This window comes from Anopheles stephensi, chromosome 2 (genome assembly GCF_013141755.1).
Source record: "Anopheles stephensi strain Indian chromosome 2, UCI_ANSTEP_V1.0, whole genome shotgun sequence".
Classification (NCBI taxonomy): domain Eukaryota; kingdom Metazoa; phylum Arthropoda; class Insecta; order Diptera; family Culicidae; genus Anopheles; species Anopheles stephensi.
This window is the reverse complement of record NC_050202.1, coordinates 34223100-34246827: the sequence shown is the minus strand read 5'-3', so window position 1 is coordinate 34246827 and position 23728 is coordinate 34223100. Positions and strand designations below refer to the sequence as shown.

At 44.8% G+C, this 23728-nt stretch overlaps 2 protein-coding genes and 1 long non-coding RNA gene across 8 annotated transcripts in view; 2 read left to right on the top strand and 1 right to left on the bottom strand.

The window, feature by feature from the left end:
• The window catches only part of LOC118503138, a 132211-nt gene that overhangs the window by 87989 nt on the left and 20494 nt on the right, over positions 1-23728 (top strand). The window lies entirely within an intron of this gene.
• Positions 7816-8600, bottom strand: LOC118503154. 3 transcript variants are annotated; one of them, XR_004905153.1, is made up of 5 exons: positions 8544-8558; positions 8393-8478; positions 8274-8327; positions 7977-8179; positions 7816-7901 (listed from the first exon to the last, which is right to left on the bottom strand). It is a non-coding gene; the product is annotated as an uncharacterized LOC118503154 (long non-coding RNA). The 3 variants fall into 3 exon arrangements; XR_004905154.1 differs by lacking the exon at positions 8393-8478; XR_004905152.1 differs by lacking the exons at positions 8274-8327; positions 8393-8478 and having other exon boundaries at positions 8544-8600.
• On the top strand, positions 7893-9525 carry LOC118503142. Of its 4 annotated transcripts, XM_036036113.1 has the most exons (6): positions 7893-7926; positions 7991-8173; positions 8256-8321; positions 8407-8472; positions 8558-8623; positions 8721-9524. In XM_036036113.1, the coding sequence occupies exons 2-6, from the start codon at positions 7996-7998 to the stop codon at positions 8762-8764; spliced, it is 420 nt and encodes a 139-aa protein (XP_035892006.1). In that variant the 5' UTR covers positions 7893-7926; positions 7991-7995; the 3' UTR covers positions 8765-9524. The 4 variants fall into 4 exon arrangements, with proteins under 4 accessions (XP_035892006.1, XP_035892005.1, XP_035892008.1 ...); XM_036036112.1 differs by lacking the exon at positions 7893-7926 and having other exon boundaries at positions 7933-8173; XM_036036115.1 differs by lacking the exons at positions 7893-7926; positions 8256-8321 and having other exon boundaries at positions 7933-8173; positions 8721-9525.

Sequence of the window (23728 nt, the reverse complement as noted above, 5' to 3'; positions counted from 1 at the left end):
TAATGTCAGCACTTATCAAATTATTACGTAGATTTTTTGAAATGTATATTCTGTCTATACGAGAGGCTGAGTTGTGTGTATAAAATGTGTATTCTGTTGTTGTTTTTAATAATTCCCTGCTATCGTAAATTTGAAGGTGTTCTGTCACGTGTTTCAGCACTGAGCTATAGTTCAAGGTTCCAGTAGCGTCTTTTTTTAATAATGCAGTTGAAATCATCGGCAATTACTAGATATTCATATGGTTTTCTTAAATAGTAAGCCAGCGTGTGTCGGAAAAAGTATTATCTGTTTTGCTTTTGTTGTGTGCCGGAGGGAGCGTATACATTTACCACGTTGATTTTCAGTCTAGATCCAAACCTGATCAAGAACGGACGTAATTTCGCCTATCTCTTAAGTCGTTAAATACAAATACACACACCTGAATCAGTAGTAAATATCACACACGCCTGCCATCACGATGTTAGGGAAAGGAAGACCCAGAGGCAAGAGGCCCAGAATCGTACCACCGAGTACACAGACTGACGCATCGGACGATCAACAATGCAGATCCGATCGCTCCGAAAACAGTTTTGCATTGCTGAGCGAGTGGGAAGCAGATGTTACCAAACGTCAGGCTAGTGCTCCGAACAAATCTAAAACCCCCAATGCCACCAACATCAGTGCGTCGTGCAATAACAAAGTTCCACTAGTAGTAGTGAAAAGTTCATCGGTACAATTCGTGCACAAGTGTGTAACAGCAGCTGGCGTAGTGCGTTATACTACGAAACAAATAAATAATGGTACTTATGTTCTAGTAACCAATACAACCGACTTCCGCAAATTGAAAAAGCATTTAGAACAAAACAATATTGCGTTCCACACCTTCCAGTTAGAGGAAGACAAATCAACGAAAGTTGTGTTATACGATCTACATGAACTTCCTACTGAAGACGTAATGCAAATTCTTCAACAAGAAAATCTAGCTCCAACTGGTGTCAAAAAACTAGCTATAAAGCAAAAACGATACGACGATCAAGCCGTATATTTAGTGCATTTTCGTGCGGGTACCACTAGCATGCAGCTACTACGAACAATTCCGGCCCTGGACCACTGTGTAGTGAAATGGAGTTTTTTCTCCAAAAGGTCAGGTCCGATGCAATGCAAACGATGCCAACTTTACGGCCACGGTGCAAACAATTTCAATCGCATCGCCAGATGTAACAAGTGTGCGGAAGAACACAGCTCCAATCTATGTCCTCTCACAGCAGGGCCATCAAAAGGCGACGGGAAAGTACCAGAGCACAAATTAAAGTGCGCTAACTGTGGTGGAAACCATACCGTCAGTTACAGCGGGTGTCCAAAGCGGCCTGCACCTAAGACTACCAAAACGCTAACTAGGCCATCAAGTGGATTCAACACGGTCAGTAATCACTTTCTAGCACTTCCTCCTTCCGCTCTAATCCCAGGTTGGAAGCAAATAAACACAAAAACTACAATATTTGAAAATCCCAAAACCCAAAACACCACGCCTGGAGATCAGGAACTTTTTAATGCAGAGGAAATTGTTCCAATCGTAGGAGTAGTTTTTCAAAAACTAAAAAAATGCAAAACCAAACAAGATCAGAACACAGTGATCATAGAAGTAATAGCTAAATTCTGTTTCCCGTGATGGATACTAGCAATGATAGCTTAAAAATTTCCAACTGAAATGCCAATGGCATTGCCAATAAACGATATGATTTGGCTCATTACCTTAATCACAGCGATATCCATGCCATGCTGATAGTAGAAACATTTCTTAAACCAGTCAATACAATTTCCATCCCAAGTTACAAAACATACAGAGTAGACAGAACAACAGGCCCAAAGGGAGGAGTACTTATACTAATTAAAAACAATTTAAAACATCAACAAACAAAACACCTAAAACTTTCGATTTTAGAAATCTTTGGCATTAAAATATTTACAGTTTAAGGTACTTTGAATTTGGTTGCAGCATATCACCCGTGGAAAAACACCATTTTTTCAATTTTCAAGCGGGATATTCAGCGAATGACTGCTTCTAATGAAAGCTTTTTCATCGGTGGCGATTTTAATGCTCGTCAAAAGTCTTGGAACTTTCTTTCATCAAACTCTGCAAAAAAAATTATTTTTGAGGAATCACAAAAAGGACAATTTTCTATGTATCACCCTGACAAACCAACATACATACCAAAAGAACCAAATAGAAATCCGTTCACGTTCAGAAACGCTTGATTTAACACTGACTAATAATCTCAGATCGTTTACCCAACTAGGAACAATCACTGCTCTCACATCCGATCACCTACCAGTTTAGCTTAAAAAGATCATCTACAAATACTATTCATGATAAAGGGATTCCCGACTACAGTAAAGCAGACTGGAATATGTATAAAAATAAAATGGATAATTCAATTGACTTGTCCACTACACACATAAACGACATAAGAACTCCCGAACAAATTGATAATATGATCCTTACTCTTACCACGACCATATCGACAGCAAAAAATAGAGCTATCCAAATAGTAATTCCAGTCAAATACAGAATTATAATTCCTGACCACATAATATCACTCATCAAACTAAGAAACAATTATAGGAAGAAATGGCAAAGACACCGATTGAATTTAAACTATAGAAACACTAATTACTATCTAAAACATGAGATTGATTCAAAAATGTCTATGGTACGGAACGCTGCTTGGTCTAACGCACTTATCAATATTAACATGCAGCATAATAATAACAATAGATTATACAATTTTGTTGATGTAATAAAAAATAAACAAAGAACCATCCCACTATTTTTCCACTTACTAAATAAATTTTCGATGGGATTAAGGAACGGAGAATAGGGCGGTAAAAACAACGCCCTGCCGCTCTCAGATTCTATTACCGCCAGAACCTCTCTACTTTTATGGAACGCCACGTTGTCCATTATTAACATGCACCTATCGATTCCCTTAGAACGTAACACAGTTTTCAGCTCTCCGATGAATTCAATAAATGTTTCTTTGTTAACCGCACAATTTTTTGATCTATACAGCAAAACACCGGCCGCGTTCATTGCACAAATAACAGAAATATTTTTTGTCCTTAGCTGCGGGACGACAACCGTAGCTGGTGTTCCTTTCTGCAATCGGCCTTTCGATGTCCTCATGCTGATATTGAAGCCAACTTCATCAAGCTACACCAATCCATTAAGCGGCATTTCGCGAGCAATATCGTAAAACGTGGTGGCGTACGCGAGTCTCCCCTGAAAAGTTGCCACCGTGTTTCGTCGTTCTGGCTGTCTTTGGATGATTTTAAAGGAGTAATTGAAATCTTTAATCCCTTTGGCAATCGTTGAACGGCTCGCGCGTATGCCATATTGCTGGAAGATTTTTTCTCCCAGAGTCTTCAGGGTCACAGTGCAATCTTCGTCGATCCAGCCACGAATACTGTCTGCTGCTTCCCTCGACAGTAATTTGGCATGGTTGCCACCGCGGTTTTTGGCTGCAATCTGCCACGTTTCTTTGTACCGCTTGATGATACCGCAGATTGTGCTCCTATTCATATTGAACAGCTGGCTAATTTCCGATGGTGTGGAGCCATTTTCATAAGCAGATATAACGTGCTGCCTATCTGCATCGCTGGTTGTCTTCAACACACGCCGAGGTGCAGAGCTTGTACTGGCATTCATACCTAAGACAATTTATGAAGAATAATTAGAATTTGCAATGGCCTGCTTCAAGTTATTATATTTATTGAACTCACCTCAATTTAGCGTATATTGCTCAATTTCACTGCACTTGTAATTTTACTCAAAATATCACTGTGATCAGAAAGTGTGGCTTGCTTTGAAAATGTAATGTAGAAATAAAATATTTTCATTACCTGTTTAAATTTTGACTTTTGACACAAGATGACAGGTGAAGTTTGTGTTTATAGTCAATGACTCGAATTCTTTTACCTTTTGTTTTGCATATTATACAGAAAAATAAAAAAATACATTGGAAAGCAAAAACAACATTATAACATGTTCAAAGCGCAGTAAGTAATAATTTTATAATTACATACGAGCTACGTTGCAATTGAAGCGTTCTCTTTCAATTAATATCCTTTAAAAAAATAATTACAAAAAAAGGTTTTTACCAGTCATTTTTTAAATATTTGTCAGGCGTTACCCCAAACGCTTGCGAACGCTTCAGCAATCGTTTCAAATTTGACATTTCAGTTCAACCTGGCCATCGTCCACTTCAACCTAGCCTGTGCCTAGTTCAACTTGGCCATAGTCCAGAAAGGGTAACAGATCGCCAGCTCTACCTAGCAATTGTTTACTTCATCCTAGCCATTGCCCAGAAATGGCTCGCACATCGTTAGTTCTTCACGGAAACCCTGTAAATTTGAGAAGGTATATTTGAAAAGCCACGACGATCAAACGATAGTTCTAAATTATAAAGTATTCTAAATAAGTCAAAAAAACCAACAAAAAATACTAATTGATGTGGTGAATACGTTTGTTTCTAATCCTTGATCACAGATAAATGAAGATTAAAGTTAGTTATAAACATCGGTAAAAGACTCGAGAAGGCCCCCCCCTGACAAAATTTGTTAGGCGTTGTAGGATTTACGCCTAAAGGTATGCAATCCGCAGTACACGTTGCGAGAGCTTCACAGTGAGCTTTCAGTGTGCTTTCAGTGTGGTCAAAATTGGTTGAAGAAAGTCGAATAAAATATTGTTAATCTTTGATTAAAATCCCCTCTCCGCTAACCCTACCATTCATTTTGGGTTACAGGAGCTTCGTACTAGTTTTCAGTCGCACTAGGGGTGAACAATCGGGCCTAAAACACGCACGGCGTTCTCGGGCGGTAACGGAACAGTAATTCGATGAATATTTGTTACCTTGCATTGATATTCAGCAAAGGAGGAAACATAAGAATATCATAATCTCAAACCACTTGTTTCAATGTATTTTATCATGTTCTACTCGCTGTCTATTAACAGTATTAAGGAACAATGCACAATGTTTACATCAAATGGGTTTTGACCATACAGAAATCCCTTTGTACAACAAAAATGACAGGCCACAGTGCTGCACACAAAAGATTCTAGGGGGGGCCTTCTCGAGTCTTTTACCTAAACATCAACCATATTAAGCAATACGGCCAGGCCGTTCTTTATGAATAATAAAAATCAACCATATTAAAAGATTTTCTCATATTTAATGATGTAAACATGTTTTTAATGAGGTGAGGAGAATATTTAATGATGTGTATTCAAAACATGTCGTTGAATGCATATTGGTTATTTTGTAACTTAAAATAAAACATTTAATGTAGAATAATCTGTTTTTTAGCCTTGTCTTTAAATAACTGAAGTCCACACGAACAAGAATCCGGTTAAATTGCGGATATAAACTATTTTTAACCGAAAATCTCCGTGTGAAATGAAAGATCTTGAAAGGTTTCGGCCTGCCATTTTTGGCTTTGTGTGACTTAATTTTACCCGACGCAAAGTATTTAGCCAGTTCGGTCATTTCGATTCCTGCGATATTAAAGTGCTCGTCCATTGATGTATACAAAATTCAATAAAAAAATAAACTTATGTGATAGAGACATCGTTTTTTCGAAATCGTAACTTTTTAATTGACATATCAGCGAAACATACAAAAGCCAAGTAGTTTTGTATTACCTTTTGCCGAGCCCGTCAATCAGATTTAAGTGTAAAGCTTAGAGTTGTAAAATCATCCACACCAAGCAGTATATTACGTTCCGAAGCAAAAAAGAGAGCAGCTTCCTAACATGGAGAAAAAAACGCTAGCTATCCACTTCTGTTTAATTTAGCAATATCACCCTTGCTCCTAAATTTTCGGGATTCCCCTTATACCCCAGCTCAGATATTCGGAGGCATATGTTTATATCAGTAACGTAAACATGGTTATTTATATAACATTTCATAAAAAATGAGTTGCAACTTATCTTCTTTTTCTTCCTTGGCCTAACGACCTCTTAGGGAACGATCCAGATGAGACTTGAACTTGACTTGCCGGTCCTGGCTGTCGCATCTAACACCGGGCCGCCCGAGTTGAAAAATTTTACATTTTACTCAAATAAAAATATGCAAAATAATAAATATGTAAATTTACCAATACGGCGTCAAACCGTCATACTGAAATCATAAATAAAAATACATAATTAAATAATACATATATAAATTGTTGTGTTATAAAAAATAAATATATATAAATATGGCCAGGCCATTTTTCGTTCACAACCGAGCATGCCCGGGATATGGCAAATAAGGAGGAAGAAATGCCTTATTAGTTTTGTTACATTTGTTTTTTTTTCGGGAATTTAAAATTCATTCTTTACACTCGGTGGTGACAATACGGCGTTCGTAATAATCATGTACGTGAAGGAAATATAATACAAGAACAAACTAAATAATAAATTAAAAAATTAAAACTATAAGAATATCACAGCATAACATTACTAGCTAAGAGTTTTTTTCATTTTTTTTCATATCTTCTATGGTCTGTGGCTTTTCTTTTTGGATGCAATCTTTATGCCTCGAGACGTTTCATATTCAAATACCTCATTCTCACCAATATTCTTTGCTTAGCGAAAGTTTTGAGGATATCGCAAGGAAATTCAGGGAAATGAGTCTGCAAATGATTTGCGAGGATTTCCACAATTCGTGTGGTTTGAATTATTTTTCCATCCATGTGTAAATTTTGAAAAATTTGCCTGCTGCAAGAATTCCATCAGATGGTTTGTATAATCCACCAGCTGATACATGAACAACGAAGGATTGTGGCTGTGAATACGTATGGTCTTCTTTTGCATTGCAAGTATAATCTCCTAGCTGTAAGTGAGGATATTTATCTTTAAATTTACGCGCAATGTATCCGGTTATGTATTCTAATCCATCTTGTTCCTGTTCATTTAAATCACGCGAGAGACAATCGTTTTCTACGATAATTTCTGCTACATCAGGAAGTATATCAGCTTCTTCGAAAATGGGAACTGATATAAACTTCTCAACACAGTTATAATTTTCATTCACAATACAGTCTGTTGATGTAATGTATACATCAGGGGCAATATGGTTTTTGCTGCCTGATGTGGTAGTTACTGTATAAAGAATACTGGGTGATTTACCGAGAATCATTAAACTAATTCTATATATAGCATGCAATCGGGATGGGTGGTCATAAGTACCTCCTTTTTGCCGCAGTTGTGAGACATTTTTTTCCAGTAAATCTTGATTGAGCTGAAATAAAAAAAACATCATATCATAAGTTTAAATGAAAGAAATACAAATTATTTTAATAACTGTACCTTATGCGTAGATATATCGATGAAGATTTCGCGGAGTTTCGGATCGATGTGTGTTGCAATATTTACCAAGCGTCGTATTCGGATTCCAAATTCGAAGTGACTAATAATTATGTTTTCTGCCCTATTTATAAACTTTCTTATGAGTGTCCCCCACGCGAGCGACACTCATCCCTACTCACTGTATCCTTGAAATATTTCATGATCCATAAACTTGACGAAACTAGCTTTCGTCAAGTAGATTTGACGTCTAAGCGTAAACACCCAACTGACATTTTATAGCAGGCTTATAGCGTTTTTCGAGTTCTTTTAGCTAAATCTCGATGCTTAATCTTGCCTTAGAGAGCAGCAGATTTAGCTAATTATAACAGTTCGAACGCGTGGTTTCACGTAGTTTTTTCACCCATTTTCTTCGGATCCAAGCTGTCAAAGGCCAAAGGCGCAATGACAGCGCAAATCAAAACAAAATCAAACAATAACGCTCAAGCTTCCTTGTGATATTACGTCGGTGAATTTGGATTTATTATTTAAAATTAGTGTCCCATTGTTCCTCTGCCAGTGTGTGTGCGCCAGTGTTCCTTTAGAGAAGAAAACAATCGGAAGGTAAGTTGGAAAATGGTGCTGTACGTTGTAAATAAAGTGCTAAACCATACCTCATCTTTCGTAGAAAACATGTTTCGAGAAGCGGCAAACACGAATCGATCGTTAAAAAGTTGCACGTTGTCAGCTTTAAGGTCCAGATTGCCGCAGCTTACCATCAGGCCCAACAAAGTTGTGATACAGGCAGCTTCGATTACTCCAACCAGCAAAACATCACCCAGAATCAATGTTACTGCAGCACCGACTAAAGGTATACCTGAAAACAACAAAACATGATACAATTCAATTTTTTTAACAAAACTTTCAACTAACTCTTGCCATTTATGTTTCAGCAACAACCAGTGCAATACCTTCACGATTGTTAACACCAAACAGTTTTAACGCAGCTCCAGCCAAAGGTATACCTGAGAACAACAAAACATGATACAATTCAATATTTTGTAACAACACTATATCAACTAACTCTTACCATTTATGTTTCAGCAACAACCAGTGCAATACCTTCACGATTGTTACCACCAAACAGTTTTAAAGCAGCTCCAGCCAAAGGTATACCTGAGAACAACAAAACATGATACAATGCAATATTTTGTAACAACACTATATCAACTAACTCTTACCATTTATGTTTCAGCAACAACCAGTGCAATACCTTCACGATTGTTACCACCAAACAGTTTTAAAGCAGCTCCAGCCAAAGGTATACCTGAGAACAACAAAACATGATACAATGCAATATTTTGTAACAACACTATATCAACTAACTCTTACCATTTTGTTACATTTACCGGATCCAGCAACAACCGCACAGTACAATCCTATGCTCCTCAATACATGTTAAATATATCGACCAACACCCACCGTTAAAAAGCCGGCACCATCCATCATCGATGCAACTTCTGAGAAAGAAAAACGAAATGTGTTAAATTTGAAAACGGGAAAATTGTACCGACCAAAACTTCTAATAAATACATCTCCTGAGACAGTGTCTGTAGCATCACGCAGTACACAAACATCTATGCCGGATGCCGCGCAGACAAATCCAGCTACAAGCTCAACATTTGAAAGTCAAACCAGCGAGCAACTAACTGTACTGAATAAGTCTGTTGCACTGATCTGGGCTGAGCTGAATTATTTGACTGATCACCGTAACAAAACAACTTATGGAGCAGGTACGATGCAGGGGCCGGGGCATCCAATAACAACATCGATTATGACACTACCGTTCCTTACATCGGAAGCAGAGCTAACTGCTTTCAACGAAAACTTAGGTAATGATGACTTTTTTGAAAGCGTCCTTCTTCTTATTAATGATAAAGTATCCGGAAAGCCGTATGCTAAAAATCGCATGCATGACACATTCATGATGCTGTTCGATAGAACATTTTTAGCGACATGCAGTTGGCGTGGTGGCGGCAAAAACGGCCTTAAAACAAGACTGGACGATAAAGCCAATATTTGGCGATTATTAAAAACTGTAGGAGAACAGTTTGAAATAGTTACAATTGAAGACGTAGAACGTTTTGCAAAAACTAAAATTAACAATGCGTCAAGCTTAAAAACATATAAAGGTTTGGTTAAAAGCTCCACCAAGTGCTCGCACAAACGAGACAAAAATAATAATAAATAAAATTATTATACGAATAAATTACATTAGTTTTGTTTTCTGTCAAACAACTTACATGAAACATAGCTATTCTGTTGTTTTCTGTCAAACAACTTATATGAAACATAGCTATGGCCTGGTCGTTCATCGGTGATTAGAACAAAACATTATTAAAACAAAATGATAAAGCTAATGATTTCGTGTGCTCCAGTTATTCATCTCTTGACTGTGCTGTCGATGACTTTAGTCAATTTATGTCTAATGCCTTGAAAGGGTGCACGCCTTTGAAGCAACCCAAACGTGGCCCATCCTGGGGGGACCGAACGCTGCGTCGACTAAAAAGAGCCAAGACCGCCGCTTTCCGCGAATACAAGACACGTAGATGTGCCGTGTCGCGTTACAACTATAACGTTGCGCACACCCTATATCGTCGCTACAACAAAAATTGTTACCTCTCATACGTACGACGCCTTGGTGTTCGGTCCCGTAAGAACCCTCGTATACTTTGGAGCTTTGTTAACGCCAAGCGGAAATCCTCCGGCTTTCCCTGCTCTGTCCGTTACAACGGGCGTTGTGCCAACACCCCATCCGCCGTTTGTGATGTTTTTGCCTCGCGCTTTGCTGACACCTTCCATCCCGACACCACCGATATGGACCAGACTACAAGCGCACTCACAACGATACCGCTGGATGCCATGGTTCCCAATATGCCAATTATTGACGATTCATCAGTTTTAAAGGCGATTAATCTGCTTAAACCTTCGTTCGCCCCGGGACCCGACGAAATCCCACCTACTATTCTAAAGCGCTGCGCTGCAAATGTTGCCCCGGTCTTGACTAAGATATTCCGGGAATCCGTGAAGCAAGGCATTTATCCCACTCGCTGGAAAACTTCATGGCTAGTCCCTGTGTACAAAAAGGGGGACAAATCGGATGCTGCCAACTACCGTGGTATTACTTTACTCTGCGCATGTGCAAAGGTTTTCGAGCTGCTTGTATATGAGCCCCTACTAGCAGCCGCATCGAACTACATCAGCTCGGCTCAACACGGGTTCACTCCTAAGCGCTCGACGGTTACCAACCTCACCGAGTTTGTCAGTTTTTGTTATAAAAACATCGATGCTGGGCTCCAAGTTGACGCGGTGTATACTGACATCAAGGCGGCGTTTGACAGTGTACCACACTCTCTGCTACTCGCTAAGCTTCAGATCCTTGGGCTTCCTGGATTGTTTCTGGCGTGGATGAAGTCCTACCTCATCGACCGGATGTATCGCGTGAAGATGGGTTCAGGCGTCTCGCGCTCTATTAAAGCCTTCTCGGGTGTGCCACAAGGGAGTAATCTCGGACCACTGTTGTTCGTTATCTTCCTTAATGACGTTACGCGTGTGCTTCCCACTTTTTTTTTTTTTTTTGTTCTTTTACGTCGTGGGGAATCTTCTTAGATACGGCTTCTCCATCGATGCCGCATGCCGGATTTTTACCGACTAAACCCCACGACGTGCGCAGCCCGCATCCCCTCCACTAAGCGCCGCGAGGCATGGTGGAGGGAGGGGTCTGGCCCTTATAACGGGCATTAACGCTCGGACCCTTTGTTCCGCTCTTAGCCATCCAGTGGACGTCGCTGATGTTGGCGCTGTACGGTGACTGGCTCACCACTCTGATGAAAAATGTTGTTGCGCAGCTAGCGGCCGGATGTTGTAGCAGAGGTGACAGCGGCATCTTCATCCGACGACATAGCCTGTCGCCGAGACTCATCACCTCTGGGCTCGATGCTGCGGAACAGTTCGGGCAAAGAAGAGGCCACCTCCTCTTCTTCCTGCTCACGCTGGTGTTGCTGCTGTCGAACTCGTGCCCTATGGCGTCGCACCCGCTCACGAACTAAAACCCGCCTCGCGAGAGTCGCCAATGACGGGGGCGATTGAAGAGGGCCGTTACGGCGCCTCTCTTCGCGAGCAACGGCACGAGCAATACGCCGTGCTTCGTTCCGCCGTTGGTTGCGGGCAGTCAACACGGCCTGACGTGCTGTCGGATCCTCCGGTTGACTGGTTGCTGCATTTGTGGCCGCCAAGTTGGCACGTTCTTCATTCCACTGCCGCTGGAGTGTGGAAGTAATATTTGCAGCCAGCTCCGTGATGGTGCTCCATGATCTCCGATCGCGAAGGAGATACGATACCAGAGTATCTGGGTTCAGGTCCTCGAACCCTCCACCATTCAGGAGCCGATGCCGAACAGCTGCAAAAGCTGGGCAGTGGAAGAAGGCATGCTCGGCTGTATCAGCTTCGTGGGAGCAGCGGGGACACTCCGGGGACGATGCAAACCGCATGCGACACAGGTAGTCACGGAAAAAACCGTGTCCCGACAATACCTGTGCAAGAGAGAAGTTTACCTCTCCATGTTTCCGCGAGTGCCATTGTTCGATGTTGGGGATGACGCGGTGTGCCCAACGAACGAATCGTGAGGCATTCGGCGCTGCCGCGTCAGCATCCCACTGCTCCTGCCAAGCGTGTATCGTATCTTGGCGTTCTTCCAGCCGAATCTGCGCTGCTGTTGGTGTCCCACTGATGGCTGTGTCTGCTGCAGCATGCTGCCGATGGTAACAGCGAGCGTCCTCCTTCACCAGCAGACAAATCGGTATCACACCCGCAAGTACTGCAGCTGTCTCGTACCTCACCGTTCTGAATGCGAACGCCGCTTTCAGCAGACACTCTCGTTGTGCGCGAATCAACATCCTTCTGTTGACCTGGCGCTCGACTGCTGCGTGCCAAACAGGAGCGCCATATCGAAGGATGGAAATGACCACTGACACAAGAAGACGACGCTTGGCACACTTCGGACCACTGTGATTTCGCATCATCAGCGAGACCGACTTGGCCACACGGAGCGCCTTTGCACAGGCGTGCTCGACGTGTGGTCGCCAGGACAGATGTTCGTCGACGATGATCCCGAGGTACTTGACCGTCTTCGCAGATCGCAGCTGCGTGCCCAAGACGTCAATGGCGTATCCCTCGGGGTCGGTCCGCATGGTGGAAATCATCACGGCCTCGGTCTTCGCAGGCGCCAACTCGAGCCGATGCGTCGTCATCCAGCTGCTGATGGTGTTCACTGCTGCGGTGGCCAGCTGGGAGGTTTGCTGTGGAGTGGTTCCGGGTATCAGCAGCGCAAGGTCGTCGGCATAGCCAACAACCTCCACTCCATCCGGCAGCTCTAGACCCAGTACGCCGTCGTACATGACGTTCCACAGAGTGGGGCCCAAAATGGACCCCTGTGGGACGCCAGCAGATAGGCTCCGCGTAACTGGGCCATCGTCGGTGTCGTAGATGAGCTGCCTGTCCTCGAACCAGTTGGCCAATATCGCTCGAAGCTGAGGAGGGACTTCCTTCTGCTGAAGGGCTGCTGCTGTTGCCGACCAGCTTGATGTGTTAAACGCGTTTCTCACATCCAAAGAAACCACCATCAAGCATCGTTTGTCGCGGTTGTTCGTCCGGTGAAACTGCATGGCGCGTAGCCCAGCCTGCACAACGCGCTGAACCGCCATGATCGTGGATCTTCCTCTCCGGAACCCATACTGGACTGGGGAGAGCCGTGGAGCGTCGGGGTTCTCCAGGTGGACATGGAGCCGGTCCAATAACAGCTTTTCAAGAATTTTCCCCGGACCATCGATCATGCCAAGAGGCCTGACCGAGGAGGATTCACCAGGCGGCTTTCCCGGCTTAGGCAGCAAGACAAGGCGCTGTCTCTTCCAAGCCGCGGGAAATATACCCCGATCAAGACACTCTTGGTAAACTCTGCGGAAAACTGCGGGATGTTCTCGAATGGCGGTGCGTAGGACTGCGTTCGGGATGCCGTCTAATCCCGGCGCCTTCCGAGTTTCGAGATTCCCCGCAATGGTAAGCAGTTCTTCCTCTGCTACTGGACGGATGTTGTTGGTAATACTGCTGCTTTCCTCAGGCCATCGGAAGGGCGGGTGTTGTGGGAAGAGGTCGTCAACAATCCTCTTCAGCACTACCGGATCTGTTTCAGGCGGGGCACGACTGCCTTGTAGACGCGCTTTCAAGATCTTATATAGATCGCCAAACAGGTGGTCGTTGGCTTGCGCGATCAGATCAGCCATGACCTTCTCTTTGCTGCGTCGTATTGCTCGAGTCAGAGCCTTCCTTGCCTCCAGCTTTCTTTCGGCGGCTGCGGCTCTCTCATCCGGATTTCTCCGACTGAGGGCGTACTCGCTAGCGGCCTGGAGAGCATCGCGCAGCGCTGCGATCTCTGCTGTCCACCAGTAAAGCTGAGGCCGGATGTTGTACGACGGGGCTCGTACTCGCTGCATTACCTCGTCGCAAGCTCTGGATAGTCGGGCTATAAGTTGTTCCGGTGATGTGGCGGCTTCAGGGAACCGGACTGCATCCAACGCGATCTTGAATGGCTCGACCTGAAATTGCCGAGACTTCCACATCTTACCTGCACGTCTCGGAACTGCTTGCTGACGAGATCTTGACGGCTGCTGATGGTTTCGCCTGCTGGTACTGCTGCTGTTGTTGCCATTAGGTCCAACAGTGAACCTAATGTAACGATGATCACTGGCCGACGCATTATCCAGCACTCTCCAATCTTGTTGCGCTAACGAAGGAGTTGAAAAAGTGACGTCAACGATGCTCTCGCTGGCCACTCCGTTGCCCACGAACGTTGGCCTACGTCCACGGTTTAGCAACTCAAGCTCTAATAGAGCGGTGGTCGTTGCAAGTTCAACGCCTCTTTCCTTCGTCCTGGCACTACCCCAATCCTCATGCCAGGCATTAAAGTCACCCGCCAAGACGACATGCGGATGAGCTCTGGCTTCGATGTAGACAGCATCGAGGAAAGCGGCAAACTCCTCGACGGTGAGGGTTGGGGAGGCATAGCAGCTGATGAAAACGATACCGCCCACTTCCGCCGCAACCAATCCCGGAACTTGGCTGCTAAACAGGCGTTGAATGAGGCGCATTCCGGCAGCGATGATGGCTGCTTTGCCGGACACATCAACCGCCCATCTACCGTCATTGGCTGGACAGCGGTAGATTTCTGATGCGATAATGACGTCCACTCTCTCCTCTCGCGCGAACTGCAGCATCAGATCTTGGGCCGTCCTACTCCTGGACGCATTCAGCTGCAGGACCTTCAGCGTCGTTGGAGTAGTTGTAGCTGCTGTTCGCGTTGCTGCTGATGTCGTCAGGGTTGTATCAGCCATTCAATACACCGGCACACCGTGGAGACCCGATGACGTGGGTACCGCCGCAAATGATGCACTTTGGAGTAGCTGTGCAGGTCTTAGCCCGATGGCCTGCGATGCCGCATTTCAGACAGATGGTCTGCCTGTCAACCCCCTTACAGTTGGGCGCTATGTGCCCCCGCTCCAAGCAGTGGAAGCACCGCCTTGCTGCTGCACCCTGCGGCTCCAACTCCTGCAGTCGACACCGAGTGTTGCCGATGTAGACGTGCACACCGTCCAAACGTTGGGCCACTTGACACGGGATCTTCACGCGTGCACGCTGAGTGCCCTCCTGACGACGCCATTGGTCGACTGCATCCTCGGTGATGGTGGTGCCTGCTGCTGATGAAAGCGCAGCCGCTGTGTCAGCCGATGTGGCCAGCATATCAATATCTGATATGAGCAGCTGACTCATATCGCAGATAACGCGAACACTCGCCTTTTCGCCAAGAACACGTTCGATCTCTGCCTTCAAGCCCATGCCATCAGCACCGGGCCGCAGGTAAAGCGAGAGTACCTGCTCGTCGACTCGCCGAGCCCGCAGAACGTCCTTGTCGACAGTCGTATTCTTGCGGATGGCGCTGTACATCTCAAGATATGTGGAACCATTCGCAGCCGTAACGCGAACGATGTCAGCGCGTGGTTTCGGACGACTTGCTGGTGGGTTAACCACCGCTGGGCGCTGCTGCTGTTGTGCGTACTGCTGCTGCTGCTGCTGGAAAGAACGCCGCTTCAGTACCGTCGAGAACAGCTCATCAGGGTGTGCTGTAGCGTTGGCGGACACCAAAGCCGAACGCTGAGACGGTTGTTGCTGTTGCTGGTGTTGTTGCAACTGCTGCACACGCTGCTGCTGCTGCGACGGCTGTACACGCTGTTGCTGCTGCGACGGCTGTACACGCTGCTGTTGCTGCGACGGCTGCACTCGCTGCTGTTGCTGTGGCTGCTGCCACTGCTGCCGCTGCTGCTGTTGTTGCGGAAACTGCTGTATCTGCTGTTGCCGCTGCAGATGCTGTGAACGCTGCTGCTGTCGCTGCTGTTGCCGCTGCTGATGCTGTGAACGCTGCTGCTGTTGCTGCTGCTGCTGTTGCTGCTGCTGCTGCTGGTGTTGTTGCGGCTGCTGTTGCTGCTGCTGCTGCTGCTGCTGTTGGCCCATTGCCGACACTGCGACCGTCCGTCGCTGCGGCTGTGGCTGGTTACGCTGCTGCTGCTGCTGGCCCATTGCCGACACTGCGACCGTCCGTCGCTGCGGCTGTGGCTGGCTACGCTGCTGCTGCTGCTTCTGCTGCTGCTGTTGCTGCGACTGCTGCTGCTGCTGGTGAATCTGCTGTTTGCGGAATTTGCGCTTCTCCCTCAGCTTCAGCCAACCGCTACGTTTGCGCGCTTTCTTTGGCGCAGTGGTGGAAGATTCTTTCAGCTCCTGCTCATGCATTGTAAGCACCGCTCGTGTACCCTGACGGTACAGCTCCAGCTCCTGCTCCGACAAAGCAAGCTGCTTCGTCAACCGAGCTATCGTCGCCTGCAATGCATCATTTTGCGCATCCCGTTTGCGCAGCTGCTCAAGCAGCTCTGCCCTGGTAGGTTCATCAACGGCAACTGCAGGTGGCGAAGCAGACGGGACGGTTTTCTGCTGCTCCGTGGATAGGTCCACCCGCTCCAGACGCACCACGGGAACAAGCCCTGATGCTTGTGTTGCATCGACGATAGTGCTGTTGAACTCATCGTCATCGTCGCTCGATGAAATGTTCAGGGTCATGTCCCCATCCAAAAACAGCTTAGAGCGTTCCGGATGCGCTTGAGATGGAGTGCGGTTCAAGACGCTGCCATCAGTAGAAGAGGCAACAGACGAAGCCCTGGTCCTCGGCCTCAAAACTCTACGCTCTCCCGATGGGGGTTGGGCGTTACCGCCCCCCCCGGACGACATGGTCGATCAACACGCTATAAGACGGATATGCTGTACAACAAAATAAAGCAACCCGTACTTACCGATGCAGGATGGGTGACGTTGTTGTCCGACTCACTGGCTTTTCCGCTGAAGTGGCTCGTACTTCACCACTGGACGCGCCTCCTTAGCGCGATTCGAACGCAGTGCTGCACGGCCAAAACGGTCCAAAACTGTGTCCACAGTGCACAATTTTCTTAAAAACTTGCATGCAAGTTTTGACGAAAAACTTTTATCACTGTTGCAGTCCGCACTTGCCACCACTGAACGCGTCACGTCAGCGCGATTCCAACGCAGTGCTGCACGCCCGGATCGGCCCAAAATTGAGCCCACAATGCACGATTGTCTATACCTTGTATGCAAGTTTTCCACGGAAAAACTTTTTCCTCTGTGGCAGCCCGCACTTGCCACCACTAAACGCGTCTCTTCAGTGCGATTCGAACGAGGTGCCGGATGTTCAAATCGGCCCAAAACTGCGCCCACGGTGCAAGAATTTGCATAACTTGCATACAAGTTTTTCACTACATACACTTTTCCACTAATTTTCCGGAAATCACTCAACCGATTTGCACTATTACACTTTCACCGGATGCGTCTCTCAATTTCCCGTCGTTTGAGGGGTCAACCACCCAAATCGGACCATAAATGCCGGTGCTATGGCCGATTTTCCGAACCTTAGGCCGGTCCCGGAAAACTTGCATGCAACTTGCATGCAAGTCGCAAAAAGTTTTTTAACGATAACTCGGCCGTCCGTGGTTCGAACCTGGCACCCGGCGGCTCGTTGGATGCGTCTCGGCCAGACGCGTCGATGGGGGGGTCCAGCCACCCCCTCCGACCACCCACTTAGGAGGTATTCCCAAAAAACTGGTTTTTCGGGTCTGGGTGGGGGGGTATGGGAATTAGGGGGGTGGGGTGGGGTTTTCCGGACTCCCCACCTCGAGACGAATCGATGGAGGGGTCGCACGTCCGGATCAGTGGACTTTTCACCCGGGCCGCCAAAAGCCGGTCAGAGGCCCTGCCAGGAACTCCAAAAAACCAGGGCGGACACAACCCGTCCGAACACCGGGTGCTCCGCAATGGGGTGTTCCGTCCGGAAGATTTTTGAATCTAACGGTTTTTCACAACTTCCAACGAAATTTTCGCTCAGGGGGGGCAAAAAGCCGCCATTTTGAGAAGACGAAAAACGGCGTCCTTTTTTGCACCGAAAATTGTAACACTTATAACTCCGCGAGTTTTTCACCTATTCACTTCAAACTTTCACAACACTTTCTTCTTCACAAGGCGCACATTTCATTATATGGCAGCTCACTCGTGCGAATTACAGTTTCCGAGTTATTCCTTGCACAATTTTAACACTTAAAATGGCCACCATTTCCGGTACTCCATCATTTCCGGCTTTCCCACTGGTAGTTACCTCCTGTATGCCGACGACCTGAAGCTATACCTCCCGATTCGATGCCAAGGTGACCAGGTGCGTCTTCAGAATGCCCTACAAGCGTTCCAGCAGTGGTGCTCTACAAACGGTCTTAAACTCAGTGTTGAGAAATGCGTCGTCGTCTCTTTCACGAGGAAACGTTATCCCTTAGCATTCAACTATGCTTTAGATGGCTCATCTCTTGAGCGCAAAAGCTGTGTACGTGACCTAGGAGTGCTCCTTGACGAGAAGTTGAGCTTTCACGACCAGCTTGAGCATGTTGTTGCTAAGGGTAACCAACTAACTGGACTGCTGAAACACATCACGCGTGACGTCAAAGACCCCATCACGATGAAGCAGCTTTATTGTTCGCTGATACGCTCCGTGGTCGAATATGCGTCAATCGTTTGGAGGCCTACTGCAGCGAGTTCCTTGGCCCGGTTGGAATCGATCCAGAGGAAGTTTACCCGTTTAGCTCTGCGTTATTGGGGGGAGCAGGTGGACTACACTGGACGCTGTGCGCTGCTTGGTCTAGAGCCGCTTAAACAACGCAATTGCAACGCACAAAGGCTATTCGTCGCGGCATTACTGGACAATCGGATTGACTCGCCCGCGCTCCTTTCCCGACTAGGTCTCTACGTCCCGCCGAGATCTCTCCGTGCACGATCGCTACTTGACGTGGAGGAGCGCCGCACTCGATTTGGCTCCTCTGACCCACTTATTTTAATGTGTCGTGAATTCAACGCCGTGAGTAACCGTTATGAACCTTGTATGTCTCGTACCACGTTTTTAAATTGTATTCGTACTGTGCGGCCTTATACGTGTTAATTGTAATTATTATCTAGCATGCTTCAAGGGGGCCACTCACGGCCCGTTGAATTCAAATATACCAAATACCAAAATACCAAAATACCAAATAAAAAAGGTTATTATGTACGGCGTGTAATAATTAAACAAAGGGAGTTGGACATCATCGCAAGCTACCTAAATTCTTTTCGACAACATCGACTGTCTGATGCTTGTGATAACGAAGAGAAGTTCATATGAAATCCTACTTTATGCACATACATCTTATTCTAATCCCACGCGATTATATCAGGGTTTATATATGCTCGCTATTACTTTTCAATTTCGTAAAGTTTATCTTCATTTATCCCTAACCACTTTCCATTCCTGTCATTGTCTATCACTGCCTAACGTGTCTTGTTTTAATTCCCTCAGTTCCTTCTTATTTGCTTGGTTAATGCTTTCACCTAACCGTTGACGCAAACTACTATGAAATATATTTTAATTACCCTAGCTTAATCGGTCCGGCTACGCATGGAAACTCCGGGATGCTCGGCAGGCATACTGCAATATGCTGACATGCTCCAATGTATGATGTTACTCCGCTAGCAATTTGGAGAATGAAGGAAGGAAGGAGCCAAGCCTCTCGTTATGTTTTCTGACCGATCCGGTGCACACTGAAAGAATGTAAAATTAAATGTTAGCATAATCGCATTGAGATACTTTTTCTCCGCGGCATACTTTCCCACTTTTCCTCTCCTCGATTAGATTCATGCTGACAACGCTCCGTCATCGCAGTGTGTCCATTAAATGATATTTAAGAGCATGTAAGAGAAGGAGAAAGAAGGGAAAAACCATTTAGTGGGCTGTGACATGGTACTATTATTCAAGTGTAGATTTACCACAGAAGTCAGAATTAGTAAATGAACGATGACTCACTAAGAAATAGCTAATATAACCCAGAACCCGCAAACATCAAACGATACCTTCCGCAACACGGTACCGTATATTTCGCAAATCGCGACACAATGAGTAGTTAGTTGGATGATGGTTTATGAAAGAAATCCACCCGTACACCCAACAACAATTACAACTTTAATGCGTTTTTTTGCCACAGGTTTAAATACCAACAATCAGTTGTAATATTGTTCCAGATTTGGAAAACCAAACCCCAACTGAAAATGAATAAGAAGGAAATAGGGCACTGATTGTACACTCATATAACCATATGCATGTTTTTCATTGAGTGTGAAAGAATGCAAAATATTATCTGTTGCGTAACATGTAATTACTTCTGCAATTGCTACAAAAATGAATATTACAAGTTTGTTTCAAATACATTGATTTGTATTATTTTTCTTTCCGTATCCTAATATTAGGAACAGGTGGAAGAAAAAGTGCACCGAGTGCAACCGATTTAATACAACCAAATGCTAGTTTAACAACTAAGATAAAACATTAATACAATTTTAATTCAAATAGAGATAGATATAGCATTGTTCTGTCAGTATTTCTGGTAATATAGGTTGGTACGGTAGCGCTGGTCTTTAATATGACAGGAACGGTAACAAATTCTATATTTGATACTCCCCATGCGTTGAAATGACTATCTTGTTGGAGGTAGATAGAGTTCCGGCAAGCCAAATACAGTTAGAGCACAGATGAAACCATGCATCAATCAGCGTCTCACAGTATCATTTACATGATAGGTGAGAGCCTATGCGCAAGAACTGATTGGCATCTTGCACTAATATCAGGATGATAGGCAAGAGCCGGTATCGCACCTTTCAGTTATGCGAAAATGAAGGTATGCGTTCTATATGTTTTGGCGTACCCGAACTTTATGTACACGCCCAGGATAATCGATATAACGTATGGGCAAATGGTACGGATAAGATTTGGATTTGGTAACGGTCGTGTCATGTGAAAGGTCGGCGCTAGCAATACCAATTCGATTATGAAATCAAATATGGAGAAAAAGACCTGGCGACCGTGTGCACTAATCGATCGGCGTCTCACACTATCATTTGCATTATAGTTGAGAGCCCTTGCTCGACACGCCAAGGCACACATTAAGTGGCATTTTGCACTATCATCCAAATTATGATAGGCAAGTGCCGGCGCCTATCATCCAGTCTCCAGGTCTAGGCAAACGTGCTATATTTGAAGCAAAAAATCATAATTAAACAATAATTGATTGATGGACAGCCAGAAATACTGACAGAACAATGCTATACCTATCTCTATTTGAATTAAAATTGTATTAATGTTTTATCTTAGTTGTTAAACTAGCATTTGGTTGTATTAAATCGGTTGCACTCGGTGCACTTTTTCTTCCACCTGTTCCTAATATTAGGATACGGAAAGAAAAATAATACAAATCAATGTATTTAAAACAAACTTGTAATATTCATTTTTGTAGCAATTGCAGAAGTAATTACATGTTACGCAACAGATAATATTTTGCATTCTTTCACACTCAATGAAAAACATGCATATGGTTATATGAGTGTACAATCAGTGCCCTATTTCCTCCTTATTCATTTTCAGTTGGGGTTTGGTTTTCCAAATCTGGAACAATTTTACAACTGATTGTTGGTATTTAAACCTAAATGGTGCTGAGCTGCTCTAAGAGCGTAACGAGCATTCGCGCATGAAGCGAGCAGTTATGGCGAGGATCGGGCAATTCTTTTTTTTTTTAATTTAAGCGTTTTTGTATAACAGATGTCAGCTGTGATATTTTGGTGTAAGATCATCTTTGACTTCGTGTTTGGTCGACGCCTGTTTCTTACTTTCCAAGTGATATTGGTATCCGTAGACGATCATGCTTTCGTTCTAGCGATACATAGCTAACAAACGTGTTAGTCTGAAATTAAACGATAGAATTCAAGCCCATCAACAGTATTCGCATTAGGGCCAACTGTAAATGGGCTGAAATTACCAAAAAGGAAGTCGAAGATGATCGTATCGAATCTTTTGAGGATTGGTATTTTGCAACTAGCACCAATTTTTTTTTTAATTTTTCGATCGACTGTCGTATTTCTCACACCAGTTTAATAGATTGCCATTTTCCAACGGCTTAGGGGTTGCTTTAAAGTTTATGGGATTCGATCCTGCTTATCATGCGTAAAAGACCAATTATAGCAAAAATCTTACGCATGCGCCGATTGATTGATTTTGAAAATTTTCTAATTCGAGCAGCCGTTAATTGACGCAACCGTTTCCATCATTCGTGAAAATATTTTAACTCTTGTTTTTTGCTTGCTATTGCACTAGTTGCCCGTATTGGGAATCATGGCCTTACCTTCGGAAAAAACTGACCCCAACAGGCTGCCACGAGACCTGTACTATGCAAGTGAATGGCTAAGGAATGCAGCAATGGACCGATTAACACGGAGACTGACCGATGACCTGCCTAACTGTTATATGTGAAAAAAAGAATTGTCTCTCACTGCTCATTGACGAGCGGGTGCTGATCGTAAATGAAACTGATCGATCTGAGTGGTGTGTGCGTATTTGTTTACTTTATTAAACCGTTTCGTAAAAAAACAATTTAAATACTTCGTAAAAATAAAAAAGCATCCTCTCAAAACACATGAATCAGCTCTTATCATGAAGCCTTTATTTCAGATTTATTCTTACTGTAAACCATCCTTCCATGCCAAACACACCATAACCTCCAAGAGAAGCAATGCTATCGTGGTGTGAATGAATCTAACCCGGGTTTTCCATCACCAATGCAAATACACATGACCCGCACAATATTTGGTCTTTTCTTGGAGACACTCACAGACACGTAAAAGTATACATGCAAAACGCCTTTACGCGCCTAATTTTACTTGTCTGTAGGTGTCGTGAATATACATTCAAACACTCAAGCAGGAGTAGAACAAATATGTGTATCGGAAATCAGTTACACACATACATTCAATGGTCTTCAAAACGCAGACACGTATTAAGTAGACCATAATTTATCCATCATCGCCAGAGCAACACGAACTTCAAGAGCAGCAAAAAATGGACGTTTTCGCCAGCAATAAAAGTCTAACGGACTTCAAAAAAATCACGTCGGACGTGCAGCGGTTGGCTCGGTTGTTGCAGGAAGCTGAATTACTTCCGCCGACGCAATCTTGCAAAAAGTGTAAACGGGCAATGAAGCTAAAGCTGACGCGCCGAGCCAATGGATGCAAATGGATTTGCAAACCAACGTCGGCCTGCACCGGATCAGAGTGCACTGTGCGGACCAACAGCATTTTTAAAAACTCCAGGCTGTCGCTCCCGCAGTTGCTAGAGCTGACATACGAATGGTCCCGGAACAGCACGAGAACAGTTGCACGAAACAGTCATGCTGGAAAAGCGGCAGTGCTCCGGTGGTAAGAAGTGCTCCGTGGCATCAGCTCCGAGTACATCGAGCAACGGCATTCAACGATTGGTGGTAGCGGACTTACTGTGGAAATCGACGAGTCCGTTGTCACCAAGCGGAAGTACAATCGCGGAAGGATGGCAGATAACAACCAGGTGTGGCTGATCGGTGGTATCTGTCGGGAGACGCGCGACGTATTCCTCGAGCTGGTGCAGAAACGAGATGCTACCACACTGCACAGCATTATCATGCGGTATGTGGCACCGGGGTCTACAATCCTGACGGACGGATGGCGAGCCTACAACGGGTTAGAAAACAACGGCTACACTCACGCTATGGTAAACCATAGTGAAAAATTTGTACACCCGAGCGACCCGTTTGTATACACCCAGAGCATCGAGAATTTATGGCGCTGGATAAAGCCATTTCTCCGATCTAAAGGTAGCTATGTTCTTAAT